General features: G+C 43.7%; 1 protein-coding gene across 1 annotated transcript; it reads left to right on the forward strand.

Annotated features, from left to right (window-relative positions):
- The first annotated feature begins 80 nt into the window (after positions 1-80).
- FASTKD5 (FAST kinase domains 5) lies at positions 81-11,629 on the forward strand. The gene is made up of 3 exons (XM_065893543.1): positions 81-154; positions 1,679-1,786; positions 8,902-11,629. The coding sequence occupies exon 3, from the start codon at positions 8,939-8,941 to the stop codon at positions 11,381-11,383; it is 2,445 nt and encodes an 814-aa protein (XP_065749615.1). The 5' UTR covers positions 81-154; positions 1,679-1,786; positions 8,902-8,938; the 3' UTR covers positions 11,384-11,629.
- Positions 11,630-15,173: the final 3,544 nt, after the last annotated feature.

Consider the following 15,173-nt stretch of genomic DNA (forward strand, 5'->3'; position numbering starts at 1 on the left):
GGCCGCACCCGTCACTCGCACAGCATACGGAAGTAACGGGCAGTTGGCCGGAAGTGGGGCTGTGCGGCCCGGGGGTAGCTGGAGGAGTCGCCGAGCCGCGGCCACTCGCGGGAGTGGCGACTGGTGTTGCGGCGCCCGCGCTCCACAGGCTCAGGTGAGTGACGGCGGCCAGAGAGGAGGCCGCGGCGGCGCTCCCTGCCGAGCTGGGCTGCGCTTCCCGGCGCGGGCTGCGGGCACCTGTCCAAGGCCCGGCTCTAGGGAGAACCTCGGCGACCCAGAGTTCTGTGGCCTTTGGCAGGCTGCTTACCTGAACCTTGAGTTTTCCTCTGTGAGACGGAGATGATAACAGTACTTGCTTCACAGGTCTTTTGTGAGAGCGTAGTGAGATATTCTGACGCTTCTCTTATCACACTTCAATCTGCATGCGATTCACTGGAATCTGGAGGTTCGGATTCTGTAAGCCTGGGGTGGGGCCTGAGATTCAGCGTTTCTCACCAGTTTCCAGGTGAGGCTGATGCCGCTGCTCCGCAGGCCGCACTGTGAGCAGCAAGGCCTTGCGGCATTTTGCTCAGTACCTGGGAGAGGTTGAGTCTTCAGTAAATATCACTACGATATATACCCTTTCCCCATTTTTTAACAGATAGTTTCTGGTTGCACAAGTCTAAGGGTGTTATTGATGTCCCCCTCCCTTTTTTCTCTCCAGGGATAAGAAAAATAATTGCCATTTCTCTTTCCGTACAAATCATGACACAGCTCTTCTTTCCTGACTCAGGGAGCTTTGGGGCCTCTCCATACCAGTTACGTGCATGGGCCTCCTCGGGTGATGCTTCATTGCCCACTCACTACAGACGCTTGGACGGTGCTTCATCCTGTGGAGCTGGAGCCAAGTGCTTTAGCACCAACATGGCTAATGTTTTGTGCTTTAGTCATTTGTTGCTGCTGGAATCTGAATTTATGTTTTCTGCACTTCGCTCACACTTTGTGAATAGTAAGAACGGTCACCTAGATTCTGTGACTCACTGCTCTGAATGGCCTTGGGCAAGCTCTGGGATGAATTTGCTTCTGCCTGGTAGACCAGAATAAAACCTAAAGACTTTGTGCTGCATAAGACAGCTGAGAAAGTGAGGTTTTTGGCAGTTTTGCACATCTAATTTGTCAGTATGACTTTCTTCCCCATTCATTGGTTTATTTTTCCTGGTCCCCAACAAAGCCTTGTCATTCATCATGCAAATAAGTCAACTTTGATACCAAAGAATTCTGATGCTTCCCCTTCACTTGTCTGAGATACTATACTGTGCAGCCTTGCAAATCTAGGAAAACAGATAAAGCCAAATGTTCGGTTGTGCTAACAGTGATAGGTACTTGGACTGTTTATTTGGAAATTTTTTCACATGGTTGTGGGTGCAGGTAGTTTACATGTTGGGATTTTTGTCAATCCTCTCGTAGACTGCAGTGCCTAGAGGAAGTTCGTTTTTTGCTATTTTAATTCTCAGGGCTACTCAACATATTATTTGCTAAAACAAAAATGGAGTTTGAAGTATCCATTTATTTGTGGTAATTTTATCAGGGTATAAGTGGGTTAAATTTTTCTAGCAAAAGAATCAAATCAGAATTAAGGGATGAGATCCGGTAACTGGTAAATTGAATATGCTGAGGGTGTCATATACTTAATCTACAGTTAGCATGGCTGCCTTCCTCCGCCTGGCTCCCCTCCTCTAACTTCTGGACTGTAGTTTAAAACGAAGCTATTCGGCCTTGCTCAGACCTGTACCTGGAAGGTGGAAAGGTAAGATTTCTCACTCTTGTGAAATCATATCATTCAGGGTGGTTTGGGCAGTGCCTTTCAGAACAGCCATGGTTGGTCCAGTGGTCTCTGAGGCTCCACTCTGGTTCTTTAGGACCCCTAAAGAGGAGATGGGAAGGAGAGTATCCTTGGGGCACTTAACTAGGAAAGGGGTTTTGTGAAATGATGTCACATAAATTTGAACCTTTAGAGGAGACATCGGGAGTTATTGATTGGGCATCTCATAGTGTTCTCTTTCCAGCTTTCTTATGGATTTTCTGGGAGCCCTTACGTAAGGAGGAACTAACTCTCAGCTATATTTTTCTCTATCTGGGCAAAACATTCTGGCCTCCTCTCTTTTGTAGTGCCTTTCCCCCTCACTCTTCTGCTTTATTGGTTCTGTATCTTCCTTGTGTTTCTTCCCTTTCCTTCTCCACAGTACTTAATACCCAGCTTCTGAAGTGGTTATATTTCAGATCTGTATACATAGATATGGTGTCTATACAGTTGTGCTAAAAGTTACATGGTGAAAAAGTGAGTAGCTGTTGTTTGCCATTTGCAATTTCACTCTGCATGGCTCTAAGATTATTTATTTTGTCATCGTTCTGTTACTGGGCATCCACAGAGAAGTTCTGCAGACAATAGGAAGTGCTTGTACTAGAAATAACTTTTCAGCATTTTCCTTGAGTATGTAGGTTTCTTTCTTTTTTAAAAAAAAAAAAGTATTAATTTATTTATTTAATATTTTTTGGCTGTGTTGGGTCCTCGTTGCTGCACGCAAGCTCCCTCCAGTTGCAGCGAGCGAGGGCCGCTCCTCGTTGCAGTGCACGGGCCTCTCATGCAGTGGCTTCTCCTGTTGCGGAGCATGGGCTCCAGGCACGCGGGCCTCAACAGTTGTGGCACACAGGCCTAGTAGTTGTGGCTCGAGAGCTCCAGAGTGCAGGCTCAGCAGTTGTGGCGCACGGGCTCAGCCGCTCCGCGGCATGTGGGATCCTCCAGGACCAGGGCTTGAACCCACGTCCCCTGCATTGGCAGGCAGACTCCCAACCGCTGCACCACTAGGGAAGTCCCAAGGTTGCTTTCTCTATTCACTGATTGTCTTTTATTTTTAATATTCATTTTTATTTATTTATTTTGGCTGCACTGGGTCTTAGTTGCAGCACGTGGGATCTTCGTTGCGGCATATGGGATCTAGTGCCCCGACCAGGGATGGAACGTGGGCCCCCTACATTGGCAGCGCGGAGTCTTACCCACTGGACCACCAGAGAAGTCCCTGATTGTCTTCTTGAAGAACACTTTAATTTCCTGTTAGAACATGCATTTTGTAAATTTAAGTTTTTAAATTAAAAATACATGGCTTGGGGCTTCCCTGGTGGCGCAGCGGTTAAGAATCCACCTGCTGATGCAGGGCACATGGGTTCGAGCCCTGGTCTGGGAAGATCCCACATGCTGCGGAGCAACTAAGCCCATGTGCCACAACTATTGAGCCTGTGCTCTAGAGCCCGTGAGCCAGAACTACTGAGCGCATGCGCCACAACCACTGAAGCCCACGCGCCTAGAGCCCGTGCTGCGTAACAAGAGAAGCCACTGCAATGAGAGGCCCGCACACCACAACGAAGAGTAGACCTCACTCGCCACAACTTAAAGAAAGTCCATGTGCAGCAACGAGGATCCAATGCAGCCAAAAATAAATAAATAAATAAATTTATTAAGAAAAAAAAAATACATGGCTTATGTAGTTGAATTCCCTGGTGGCCCAGTAGTTAGGACTCTGCACTTTCACTGCTGAGGGCACAGGTTCAGTCCCTGGTCCAGGAACTAAGATTCCACAAGCCATGCAGCACTGCCAAAAAAAAAAAAAAAAAGGCAAATAGTTTGACAGATCTTATAACACTAAAATTAATTTTCTTTCTTTTCTCCCTCCATTTTTGTTACCCAGAGTCACTTTTCAACTATTTGCCTGTTTCTTTTGGCATTCATTGGTGTATTTCTAAGTAACATTTGTGTTTCTATTTCTTGATTTCTAGGATATATCTATGTCTATAAAATCTTTTGACTTCTTTGTTATGGACTTTGATGCTCTAGGTCTCTTGTATCACTACTCAGTTTTCTTCTACCCCACTTCCCCTCCCTTTAATGTCCCAACATAGGTTGCTCATAATTTTTGGTGAGGCAGATATTCAAGGTTTATATAAGTAAGATTATGTAAATATTGTTTACAGCTGAGTAAGGAGAGTAATATAACATTTTCTGTCTTGTACAACTTTTTTGTGTTGTTTGGAATTAATCATTTTTGTTGCTGTTATTGGCTTGGTTTTCCATCTACCTATTACTTGTTCATCTTCAGATTACCCATCAGAAATGTAAATCTTCTCTCCTATGTAATATCCATCTCCTCCAGCATAAACTAGTTGCTTTTTGTGTCTGCTCACTGCTGTAGTCCTGGGATCTTCATCATTATCCTGGGGTTTCCCTTTACTTCCCTTCTATGTTGAACTTATGTATAAACTTCAATTATAGTTCTCTTTACCTTAATACTGGGGCATCTTGTTTTTGTTTTTGTTTTTTTTCTGCGGTACGCGGGCCTCTCACTGTTGTGGTCTCTCCCGTTGCGGAGCACAGGCTCCGAATGCACAGGCTCAGCGGCCATGGCTCACGGGCCCAGCCGCTCCGCGGCATGTGGGATCTTCCCGGACCGGGGCACGAACCCATGTCCCCTGCATCGGCAGGCGGACTCCCAACCACTGTGCCACCAGGAAAGCCCGATACTGGGGCATCTTGTAAACTCATTCCTTCATGTAGATTTTGGTCTTTGAGATTTTCTTTTTGTTCTTTTTATAAGTATATACTAGTGATAGCTAGGATCTTACACTATTAGAGGTATGAGGGGCTTTTGGGCTCACCCAGTTCTAGTCCTCTAGCTTCCTGGCACCTGGAAACCGTATAGATTGTTTGGGGTCCCCCCCCACACCCCTGTCTGGAATCTGACTCCCCTTCTTGTCTCTCCAATACACTAGCAATGTGGGTTTTGGAATCAGATAATCTTTGATGTGATGTCAAACCCCATTCTGTCCCTTGGCTGTGTAATCTTCAGCAGGTTTCTTAATCTTGTGAAGACTCTTTTTAATTATCAACAATATGGAGATAATAAAACTTACCTTACAGAAAAGTTGTAAGGATTGGAACTGATGCAGATAAAGCAGCTCATTCAAGGCTTGCCACAGTGGAGACCCTGAGACAATTGTGGCTCTTGTTATTTCCATCTTGGGGTGTAGCCTGTATTTTTTTTTTTTTTTGGCTGTGCCGCACAGCATGTGGAATCTTAGTTCCCAGACCAGGGATCGAACCCGCGCCCCCCCTGCGTTGGACGTGTGAAGTCTTATCACTGGACCAGCAGGGAAGTCCCTTAGCCTGTATCAAAAAGAGCCACATCAATTCGAAACACTGGATCTACACCAGTCAAATGATGTTCCATGTGGTTCTTTTGTTCATTTCAGGACCACATACAGTAATCTCATTAAGTACTCTTAGGTAGTATTAATTGCAGTAACTTAAATTATTTAATGTGCTTTTAAAATTATATTATTTATAAAAGTATTTGTTAAATTAATCCATGTACTCTTCTATTTAACAGTTTTAACCCCAATAAAAAGGAAAAAAAAGTGAATTTATCAAAGGTGTAGCAGAAAGTCTCCCAACAAAGAAGCTACATAGTTACTTTCCTTTTATAAAAGTTCATTTGGGAAAACCCGAATGAACTTTTTGGCCAACCCAGTATATTTTAAATGATGGCACTTGTTGTGTTCTGTTTGTTCCACTGACTATTTGTATGTACTTTTTCATGTGTTGATGCCTGACACACACTTATTCTGTAAATCACCCTCCTCGTTCTGGAGAGACATAATGGGTTTTCAGTTTTTTGCTATTGTTAAAATTTTTTTTTTTTTTTTTTTGCGGTACGCGGGCCTCTCACTGTTGTGGCCTCTCCCGCCGCGGAGCACAGGCTCCAGACGTGCAGGCCCAGCGGCCGTGGCTCCTGGGCCCAGCCACTCCACGGCATGTGGGATCCTCCCGGATCAGGGCACGAACCCGTGTCCCCTGCATCGGCAGGCGGACTCTAAACCACTGCGCCAACAGGGAATCCTCTTAAAAAAATTTTTTTTTTTTTTTAAGTTATTTCTTCAGATCTAGTTCCCAAGATGCGAAGAAGGACTTTGAACAATTGCTTTAGTTGCACGTTGTGTTGAATTAAATTTAGATTCCAGGTTCCAAAACAGGTATTCTTTCTTTTTTTTTTCTTTTAATATTTATTTATTTGGCTGCGTCAGGTCTCAGTTGCAGCACGCAGGACCTTTGTTGTGGCATGTGGGCATTGCGGTGTGCAGGCTTCTCTCTAGTTGTGGCACGCAGGCTCCAGAGTGCGCGGCCTCAGTAGTTGCGGCATGCGGGCTTAGTTGTCCTGCGGCATGTGGGATCTTAGTTTCCCGACCAGGGATCGAACCCACATCCCCTCCATTGGAAGGCGGATTCTTAACCACTGGACCACCAGGGAAGTCCTCTGAAACAGGTATTCTTAAAAGCCCTGTCAGCTGAAGAGTTCCATTAATTGCTCTCTCCTTTGTTCCCACGGTGCCTGTGCTGCAATATTAATTGAGATTCCTAGTGACTATTTTGAGGCATAAATCTTTAATTATCATCTAAGTGTTAAAGAAAACTTTATTTCAGTATTGTTTTTCTGATGTTTTCTAATTTTTAAAAAGTGGGCCATATGCATTCATAGGAGTAAGCTAATGGTCTATAGCAAACTTTTTCTGTAAAGGGCCAGATAGTAAATATTTTATGCTTTGCAGGCCATATATTCTCTGCCAAAATTACTCAACTCTGCTCTTGTAGTGAGAAAGCAGCCATAGACAATATTTAACAAATGGCCTGGCTATGTTCCGATAAAACTTTACTTAGAAAAACAGATGGAAGGGGACTCCCTGGTGGCGCAGTGGTTAAGAATCTGCCCGCCAGTGCAGGGGACACAGGTTCGAGCCCTGGTCCGGGAAGATCCCACATGCCGCAGAGCAGCTAAGCCCGTGCGCCGCAACTACTGAAGCCTGCATGCCTAGAGCCCGTGCTCCGCAACAAGAGAAGCCACCGCAATGAGAAGCCCACGCACTGCAACGAAGAGTAGCCCCCGCTCACCACAATTAGAGAAAGCCCACACGCAGCAACGAAGACCCAACGCAGCCAAAAATAAAAATAAATTTAAAAAAATTAAAAAAACAAAACAAAACAGATGGAGGGCTGGATTTGGGCTCTGAGCCATAGTTTGCTAACACCTGATCTATAGCATCTGGACCCACAGATTGAAACATAGTGGGCAGAATGGTCCCCAGGCCACAGTAAGAAACCAAGCGTATAAAGATTTGGCATGAGAGAATTCCGTTCTGGTTCACAAAGAAATTAGAGCATACATTTCTGCCATCCAGAGAAGCCTGTGTAGCTGGGCTACCTGAAAAATGCTACTGGCCTGCCCTGCAGTCCTCTATTTCTTATGCTGTGGGCTCTGGAAGGAAGGGACTGACGGGAGTTGCTTAGGCATTTCAGAAAGTCATTCTGGCACCCTCAGAACCCTCATGGGATTTTCTGCAGCAAGAGCCCTGTCTGGTCCATATCTTGGCAGCTTAGGGCTCCCTGGGTTTTCTTTGTCGGGCCTTGGTATTTCTCAAGTGGAGGGAAAGACAATAAACATTGAAAGCAATAGTACAGCAGAGTCATTTTCATAGCCTCTCATGGTTTCTACTATAGGAGAAAAATGGGACTTGGGCTGCTCACAGGCAGGATAATCAACACCTGACTCACTGGAAGCATTGCTAATCTGCCTCCTCCAGAGGAAAGCTGTGCTGTCCCCTTGTCAGCAGGGCAGTTGCATGAATTGGTGCTCCCTGAGCCCAGCTTTGAGATGCTCTTTGTGTCCCACCCATGAATTGACAGTGAGTGGGGCCTGGGCCTTCTGCCCTCCCCCACCAAAGTGGGTGAGTTTTTTATTTTTTATTGGAGTATCGTTGCTTTACAATGCTGTGTTTCTGTGGTACAGCAAAGTGAATCAGTTATACATATACATATATCCCCTCTTTTTTAGTTTTACTTCCCATTTAGGTCACCACAGAGCACTGAATAGAGTTCCCTGTGCTGTACAGTAGGTTCTCATTAGTTATCTATTTTATACATAGTAGTGTATATATGTCAATCTCAATCTCCCAATTCATCCCACTCCCCACCCTTGGTATCCATACATTTGTTCTCTACGTCTGTGTCTCTATTTCTTCTTTGCAGATAAGTTCATCTGTACCATTTTTTCTAGATTCCACATATAAGCTATATTATATGATATTTGTTTTTCTCCTTCTGACTTAATTCACTCTGTATGACAGTCTCTAGGTCTATCCATGTCTGCAAATGGCACAGTTTCATTCCTTGTGAGTGAGTTTTTGAGTTTACTTCCCAAGTACATGACTACTCTGTGATAGTGATTTAGACTGGAGAGGTCTGGAAGGAGGATAGGCATCTTCTAAGAGGTACAGGAGCAGCATTAGAACAGCCAAATTCTGTAATCAAAAGGAGGAACAGGGAAGGTTATTGTGGGTATAATTAATTAAACTTTACCCCAAATCCCACTTTTTACTTTAGCTGTTAGTATGGCAGCTTTTACCAACTTTCTTATTCTCCAAGTGTGCTCTTTATGTGTTGATATCAAAGAGGTGGAATACATTGCTCACTTTTGTTCCCAGCTTTCTTTTTGGAAATCTGCCTGCCTCCTTCCTGTTGGATGTTAGTGGAACAGCTGTTTCTAAGCATAAAGGAAGTCTGTCCAGAGGACAAAGGAAGTTCAGACTGAGGAGCAGTCCGAAGAACTGCCCAATAGTACCCTGGGTTTGGGGCTTTCCTGTGCCTTTACTCAAGGTACATGGGGTTTATCCTTGATGTATGCTGTCTTGTGGTTTGGGCGTTCACCAGCATTGAACTTACTTGAGTGGACAGTGGTGTCGTTTTAATCCATTTTTATAGTGTGTAAATTTTGGTACTATGATAGGTGGAAGCCACTTACTCTTCATCTGCCCTTCTTTCAGTATCTGGCACCAATTCTGGCCCAGTCATTTGTGATCCATGGCTCTTGTGATATGCCGAAGATTTCCAGGCAGTTTCTGTGGAATGCCTTCTCATCCAGCTCTAATCAAGAACCATGTAAACAAGAAATTGCTTGGTCAAACCAGTGAGGACTGTGTTCTGACTGCCAAAATGATCAGTTCTGACACCAGAATGGCAGCCACTCTCAAGCTGTTAAAACCTTTAAGATATCGAGCTTTTTGCAATCCTTTTACCTACATTGCAACCCAAAGTGTGGCATGTTGGAATATGAGAAGCTGCACATGGCGCAAAGGACAGGACTCTCCAGAAAACAGCCTCTGCCATCCTGCCAAAAAAGTTAACATTTGTAGCACCTCTGCTTCTGGGAGAATTCTGACAATTAGCAGTACCCTCCCCGGTTTGGAATTCAGCAGGGCTTCTGCCTCTAAGGCCAGCACGTTGAAGCCGGGCTCACCCAGGGCCATGAGAGTTGATGAAGAGGATGTAGAAACTTTTGATTCCTTTGAAGACCCTCGAGTTTTCCTACAGCTAAGACCAGAATACCAGCTTCACAGCTATAACAGGTCTGAGACTTGTCAGCCCCTGTCTGTTTCAGAAGGTGAACTAATTTTGCACAAAGTCACAGTTTATCAAGATAATCTCCAGCCTCAAATTATTGCTGACTATTTTTGTAAGCTGAGCTCTTTGCCTGCAGAGCAGCATCCTGTTTTGCTGTCCAGTGCCAGCTTTGCTCTGCTCTGCCAGCTGAGTGTGAAAAACATAAATCTCTTTGATGCCCCAGATCTGATCAGTATTTTGAAAGCCTTTGTCAGTTTAGGAATTCCTCATTCCCATTCAATGCTAGATGTGTTTGAAACCAAATTTTGCCATAAGGTATGGGAGGTGAGTCTGGATCAACTTCTCTTGGTGGCTGACCTCTGGCGGTACTTGGGCCGCAGAGTACCTCGGTTTTTAAAAATCTTTTTTAGTTATCTTAATTTGCACTGGAAAGAGCTATCCTTGTCCCAGCTGATTCACTTAATTTATATTATAGGTGAAAGTCGTCAGGCACCCCAGGACCTAATGAAAAAATTGGAATCATTAATCCTCAAGTATATAGATTTGATTAATTTAGAGGAGGTTGGTACAATCTGTTTGGGGTTTTTTAAATCTAGTAGTAGTCTCTCTGAATTTGTCATGCGGAAAATTGGAGACCTGGCTTGTGCTGACATGCAGCATCTGAGTAGTTATGCCTTAGTGAATATTCTTAAAATGTTCCGTTTCACTCATGTGGATCACGTAAATTTCATGAAGCAGTTTGGACAGATTGCTCCTCAGCGAATTCCTTCCCTGGGAGTTCAAGGTGTCATGCACCTGACTCTTGCCTGCTCAGCCTTACGCATCCTGGACGAAGGAGTAATGAATGCTGTAGCTGCTTCTTTGCCTCCTAGGGTAGCATACTGTCGAAGTAAAGATGTTGCCAAGATTCTGTGGTCATTTGGAACTCTGAATTATAAGCCACCCAATGCAGAAGAGTTTTATTCTAGCCTGATAAATGAGATTCACAGAAAGATGCCTGAGTTCAACCGATACCCAGAACACCTGCTCACCTGCCTGCTGGGCCTGGCATTTTCTGAGTACTTTCCAGTAGAGCTCATAGATTTCGCTTTGAGTCCAGGGTTTGTCAGGTTAGCTCAAGAGAGAAGTAAGTTTGAGGTCACCAAGGAGCTTTATACTCTTGATGGTACAGTTGGCATTGAGTGTCCAGATTACAGAGGCAATCGTCTTAGTTCTCACCTTCAGCAAAAGGCATTGGAAATGCTGTGGAATTTAGCAAGGAAGGATATGAACTCAAAGCCTGAATTCCTAGAAGCTCTCTTTTTACTTGAGACCATGTTGGGTGGGCCCCAGTATGTCAAACACCATATGATTTTGCCTCATACCCGATCTTCTGATTTAGAGGTTCAGCTTGATGGTAACATGAAGCCATTACCATTTAACAGAGAAGCCACACCAACTGAAGATGTAGCCAAATTAAGGCTTAAGCATGTGGGAATCAGCCTTACAGATGATTTGATGAATCAGCTACTAAAAGGGAAATCAGGAGGGCATTTGCAGGGGGAAACTGAGTCAGACAGTGGGCAGCAGCCCATGAAATTAGAGGAGGAGGCGGCCATACCTATGGGGGGCTCCCTTTGCAATACGGCAGACAGATTGGAGGCCATGGAGATGGCTGGCCTGTGCCCCCCGGCCTGCAGACAGGCCCCACAAGTGAAGCTGGCTATTCAGTTGACAAACAAGAACCAGTATTGCTATGGTTCCAGGGATCTGCTTGGACTACATCATATGAAGAGGCGGCAGCTGAATCAGCTTGGATACCATGTGGTGGAGTTATCTCACTGGGAATGGCTCCCACTACTGAAACGAACTCGCTTAGAAAAGCTGGCCTTTCTCCATGAGAAAGTGTTCACCTCTGCTCTCTGAAGGGCCTTCTGGGTCATTTCTAGTCATAAATGCTGTAGATGTGCACTGTGCCAGTTGTTGTGAAACAGTTATAAAAGCCAGAATGTAGATTTGGTAATAAAATCATCTGTTGAGGAGACTTGGTTGTGTTCTTGTCTGTGGCAGATAGAAGCTAGCATACGTTAGTTACTGTGAATTAATTGTAACCTGGTTCAGTTGTATAAGTTTCTGTTAATTTGTGCAGGTAAATAATAAACATCTTAAAATGTCTTATGGTCAAGTAACTCCTATCTCATTTTCCTTTCAGTTTACTGGCCTCATCTCATGGTTATTTTGAATTTTTAGGACAGGAGTGTAGTCAGGCATTGTCTAAAGCTCATTTTAAATAAGTGATTTTCTTATACTTTGTTTTAAGTAAGAATCTTTTACAGCTTCACTTACATTTCACCATTTTTCCCCCATTCATGTTTTCTTCACACCCTCTAAAATTAAAGTCCTTTTCATTTTCGTTTAGATTTGGTTGGTTGTCGTTGGTTGCTCGTTCTTCCTGTTTCAAAGAGCCATTTTAGAATTACCTTAATATCTTCCTCTTAGCTCCCTTGTCTGCATTTCTACTTCTCTTATATAATTCCTCCTCGCCCCACTCCCAAGGATATTTTCTCCTTAAAATTGGACCTAGAAGAGTAGAATTACATGAGTGCCTGTTGGGCCAGTGGTTCCCAAATCTGATGACCAGGCAGAATGTTTTTCATGGCAAGTAGCTCTGACAAGAAGGAAATGTATTACTCCCATAATAGGTAGTCTAGGGGGCTTCAGGTTTGTATTAGAGCCACAAGCATAAGAAGATTATATATATGTAAGAAACTTGATACAGGTAACTTTTATAAACACTTGGGGTCTATGAGAATTTGTTTTAAAATGGACTCCTCCCACCATTATTTAGGTTTCCTCTCAAAAGTCATTTCCCCATCCATGCTAACTAAAATTACCCCATTGGCCTTTGATCATGCTCTATCACCTTCAGCTTCATTATCCTCATTGCATTCAGCAGTATCAGAAATTATTCTTTATTTACTTACTGGTTTCCCTGTTGGAAGGTAGCTCCTTGAGTTAACTTTGTCTAGAATTTATCTGCAGTGCCTAGAATGGGTCCTGGGACATAATAATGTTTAGTGAGTGTGGTCGGGGAATTTAGAGTGGTTAGGCATTGCTGGAGAGTTGGGGGTAGAAGGAAGGTAGAGGGTGGGGCTAGAGAGAGAGAATATCTGGGTTACAAGCCTTATGGCCTTGCTAAAGAGCCTAGGTTTACAGGGGCTAGAGTGCCTCTCAAGGGTCTAAGTCGGGGAGTAATTGGAGAGATTCATGTTTTAGAAACGTTAGGTAAAAAGCAGGATATAACTAGATTGAGTGGTGGGGGTGTGTGAGATCAATCAGGGAGAGTATTTCACAAATGTGTGCTCATGTGAGAGACAATGAAGGCCCAAATTATGGGAATGGAAAGTTTAAGTTTCGGAGATGTTTGGAAGGGGAAAAAGATCAATACTTGCTAATTGATCAGTTTGGGGAATGATGATTTTAGTGCCTAGATTGATAGGGAGTCAGCAACTAAAATTGAGACTAAAGCAGGAGATGTGTTTGGGTACAGAGTTAATGCTGAGTCTGCCCGGATCATGCTGAGATGGGCCTCTAGGCAGAAGGGTCCAGGCTGGGGTCTCAAGTGGGCATGAGGTCAGATGGCAGAACCATGAGTGAAATTTCCTAGGACAGGTGGAAAGTAGGTTATTGCAGGTAGGGAGGGGAAAAGATGACCAAGAGTAGAATACCAGAATTTATAGGGAGGGCAAAGCAAAGGGATCCAGTGATAAAGGCAGGAAAAGAACAGTTAGGTAATCAGACTTAGGAAAAAATAGGGGCATAGAAGTAAGTCTGGGCTCCCCAAGACCACTTTTACTAGAATGATTCACAAAACTAAGAAAAATTTAGAGTTATGGTTTATTATAGTGAAAGGATACAGATTAAAATCAAAAGAAAAAGGCACATAGTGTAGAGTCTAGGAGAGGCCAGTCACAAGCTTTCAGTTGTCCTTGTCCGGTGGAGACTTACAGTCTGCTCTTAATTCATCCCAACAATGATGTTTGCCAATATGTACAGATATTGCCAGTCAGGGAAGCTCACCTGAGTCTTGGTGTGCAGGGTTGTTATTTGGGGTCAGTCATGTAGACATGGAGTGAGTGCCCACATGGCTGATCTTAGTTACTCAGTCCCCAACCCCTCCAGAGGTCCAGCTTATACAGCATGACACAAGGCTCCCACCATAAATTACTTTGTTACTGTAAACTATCTGGTGTGGCCCGAGGTCCTAGATGTATATAAAACAGTCTTATCAGGCACAGTGTTCCAAAGGCTTAGAGATTATATCCCAGGACTTGGTGAAGTTTCTTTGGAATGTGCAAGACTTGAATACCCCAAACCTGCTGAGTTAACCTTTCACTGCACAGAAGCCAAGGGTAAAGAGTATTTCAAGAAGGAAAGGGATTGTATAGTCAGTTGCTAGGGAGAGAGCAATTAAGGCAAGAACTGAAAAATCTTCAGTCAGTTTAGCAACTTGTATATCACTGATGACCTTAACAATAGCAATTTGAATTGAATTGTCAGGGCAAAAGCTAGACTGCACACCTGTTGAATGAGTGGAGTTAAGGAATGGATTGCAAATATTGAGGCAATTCCTTGGGAACCTTTGAAGGGATGGGGAAACTTGAGCAGGATTTAGAATGGGACTAGGATTGCCAGATAAAATATAGTATGGTCAGTTAAATTTGAATTTCAGATAAGTAGTGAATAATGTTTTGTAAAATACATGTAAAATTGGCTATTTTAAACAAAGTGTACAATTCAGTGATATTTAGTACATTGATAGTGTTGTGTAACCAGTCATCACTATCTACTTGCAGAACAGTTTCTTCACCCCCAAAGGAAACTCCATACGCATTAAGCAGTCACCCCACATTTCCCCCTTCCTCAGACCCTGTCCACTAATCTGCTTTGTCTCTATGGATTTGCATATATGGATATTTCATATAAATGAAATTGTACAATATGCAGCTTTCTGTGTCTGACTTCTACTTAGCATAATATTTTCAAGGTTCATCCATGTTATAGCATTTACTAGTACTTCATTCTTTTTTATGGCCAAAAAATACTCCATTTCATATATATACAATATCTTATTTATCCACTCATCAGTTGATGGACATCGGGTTGTTTTCACATTTTAGCTATTATGAATAGTGCTGCTGTGGACACTCATATACAAATTTTTGTTTGAACACCTGTTTTCAGTACTTTTGGGTATATACCTAGGAGTGAAATTGCTGGGTCATGTATTAATTCTATGTTTAACTTATTGAGGAGCCACCATACTTCCGCAGTGGCTATACCATTTTACATTCCTACCAGAAAGTACTAGGTTTCCAATTTCTCCACATCTTTTTTTTTGTTTGTTTTGTTTTTGTTTTTTTGTTTTTGCGGTACGCGGGCCTCTCACTGTTGTGGCCTCTCCCGTTGCGGAGCACAGGCTCCAGACGCACAGGCTCAGCGGCCATGGCTCACGGGCCCAGCCGCTCCGCGGCCTGTGGGATCTTCCCGGACTGGGACACAAACCCGCGTCCCTTGCATTGGCAGGCGGACTCTCAACCACTGCACCACCAGGGAAGCCCTCTCCACATCTTTGCTATTTTAAAAAAAATAGCCATCCTAGTGGATGTGAAGTGATATCTCATTGTGGTTTTGATTTGCATTTCCCTAGTGACTG

This window comes from Phocoena phocoena, chromosome 15, assembly GCF_963924675.1.
Source record: "Phocoena phocoena chromosome 15, mPhoPho1.1, whole genome shotgun sequence".
Taxonomy (NCBI): domain Eukaryota; kingdom Metazoa; phylum Chordata; class Mammalia; order Artiodactyla; family Phocoenidae; genus Phocoena; species Phocoena phocoena.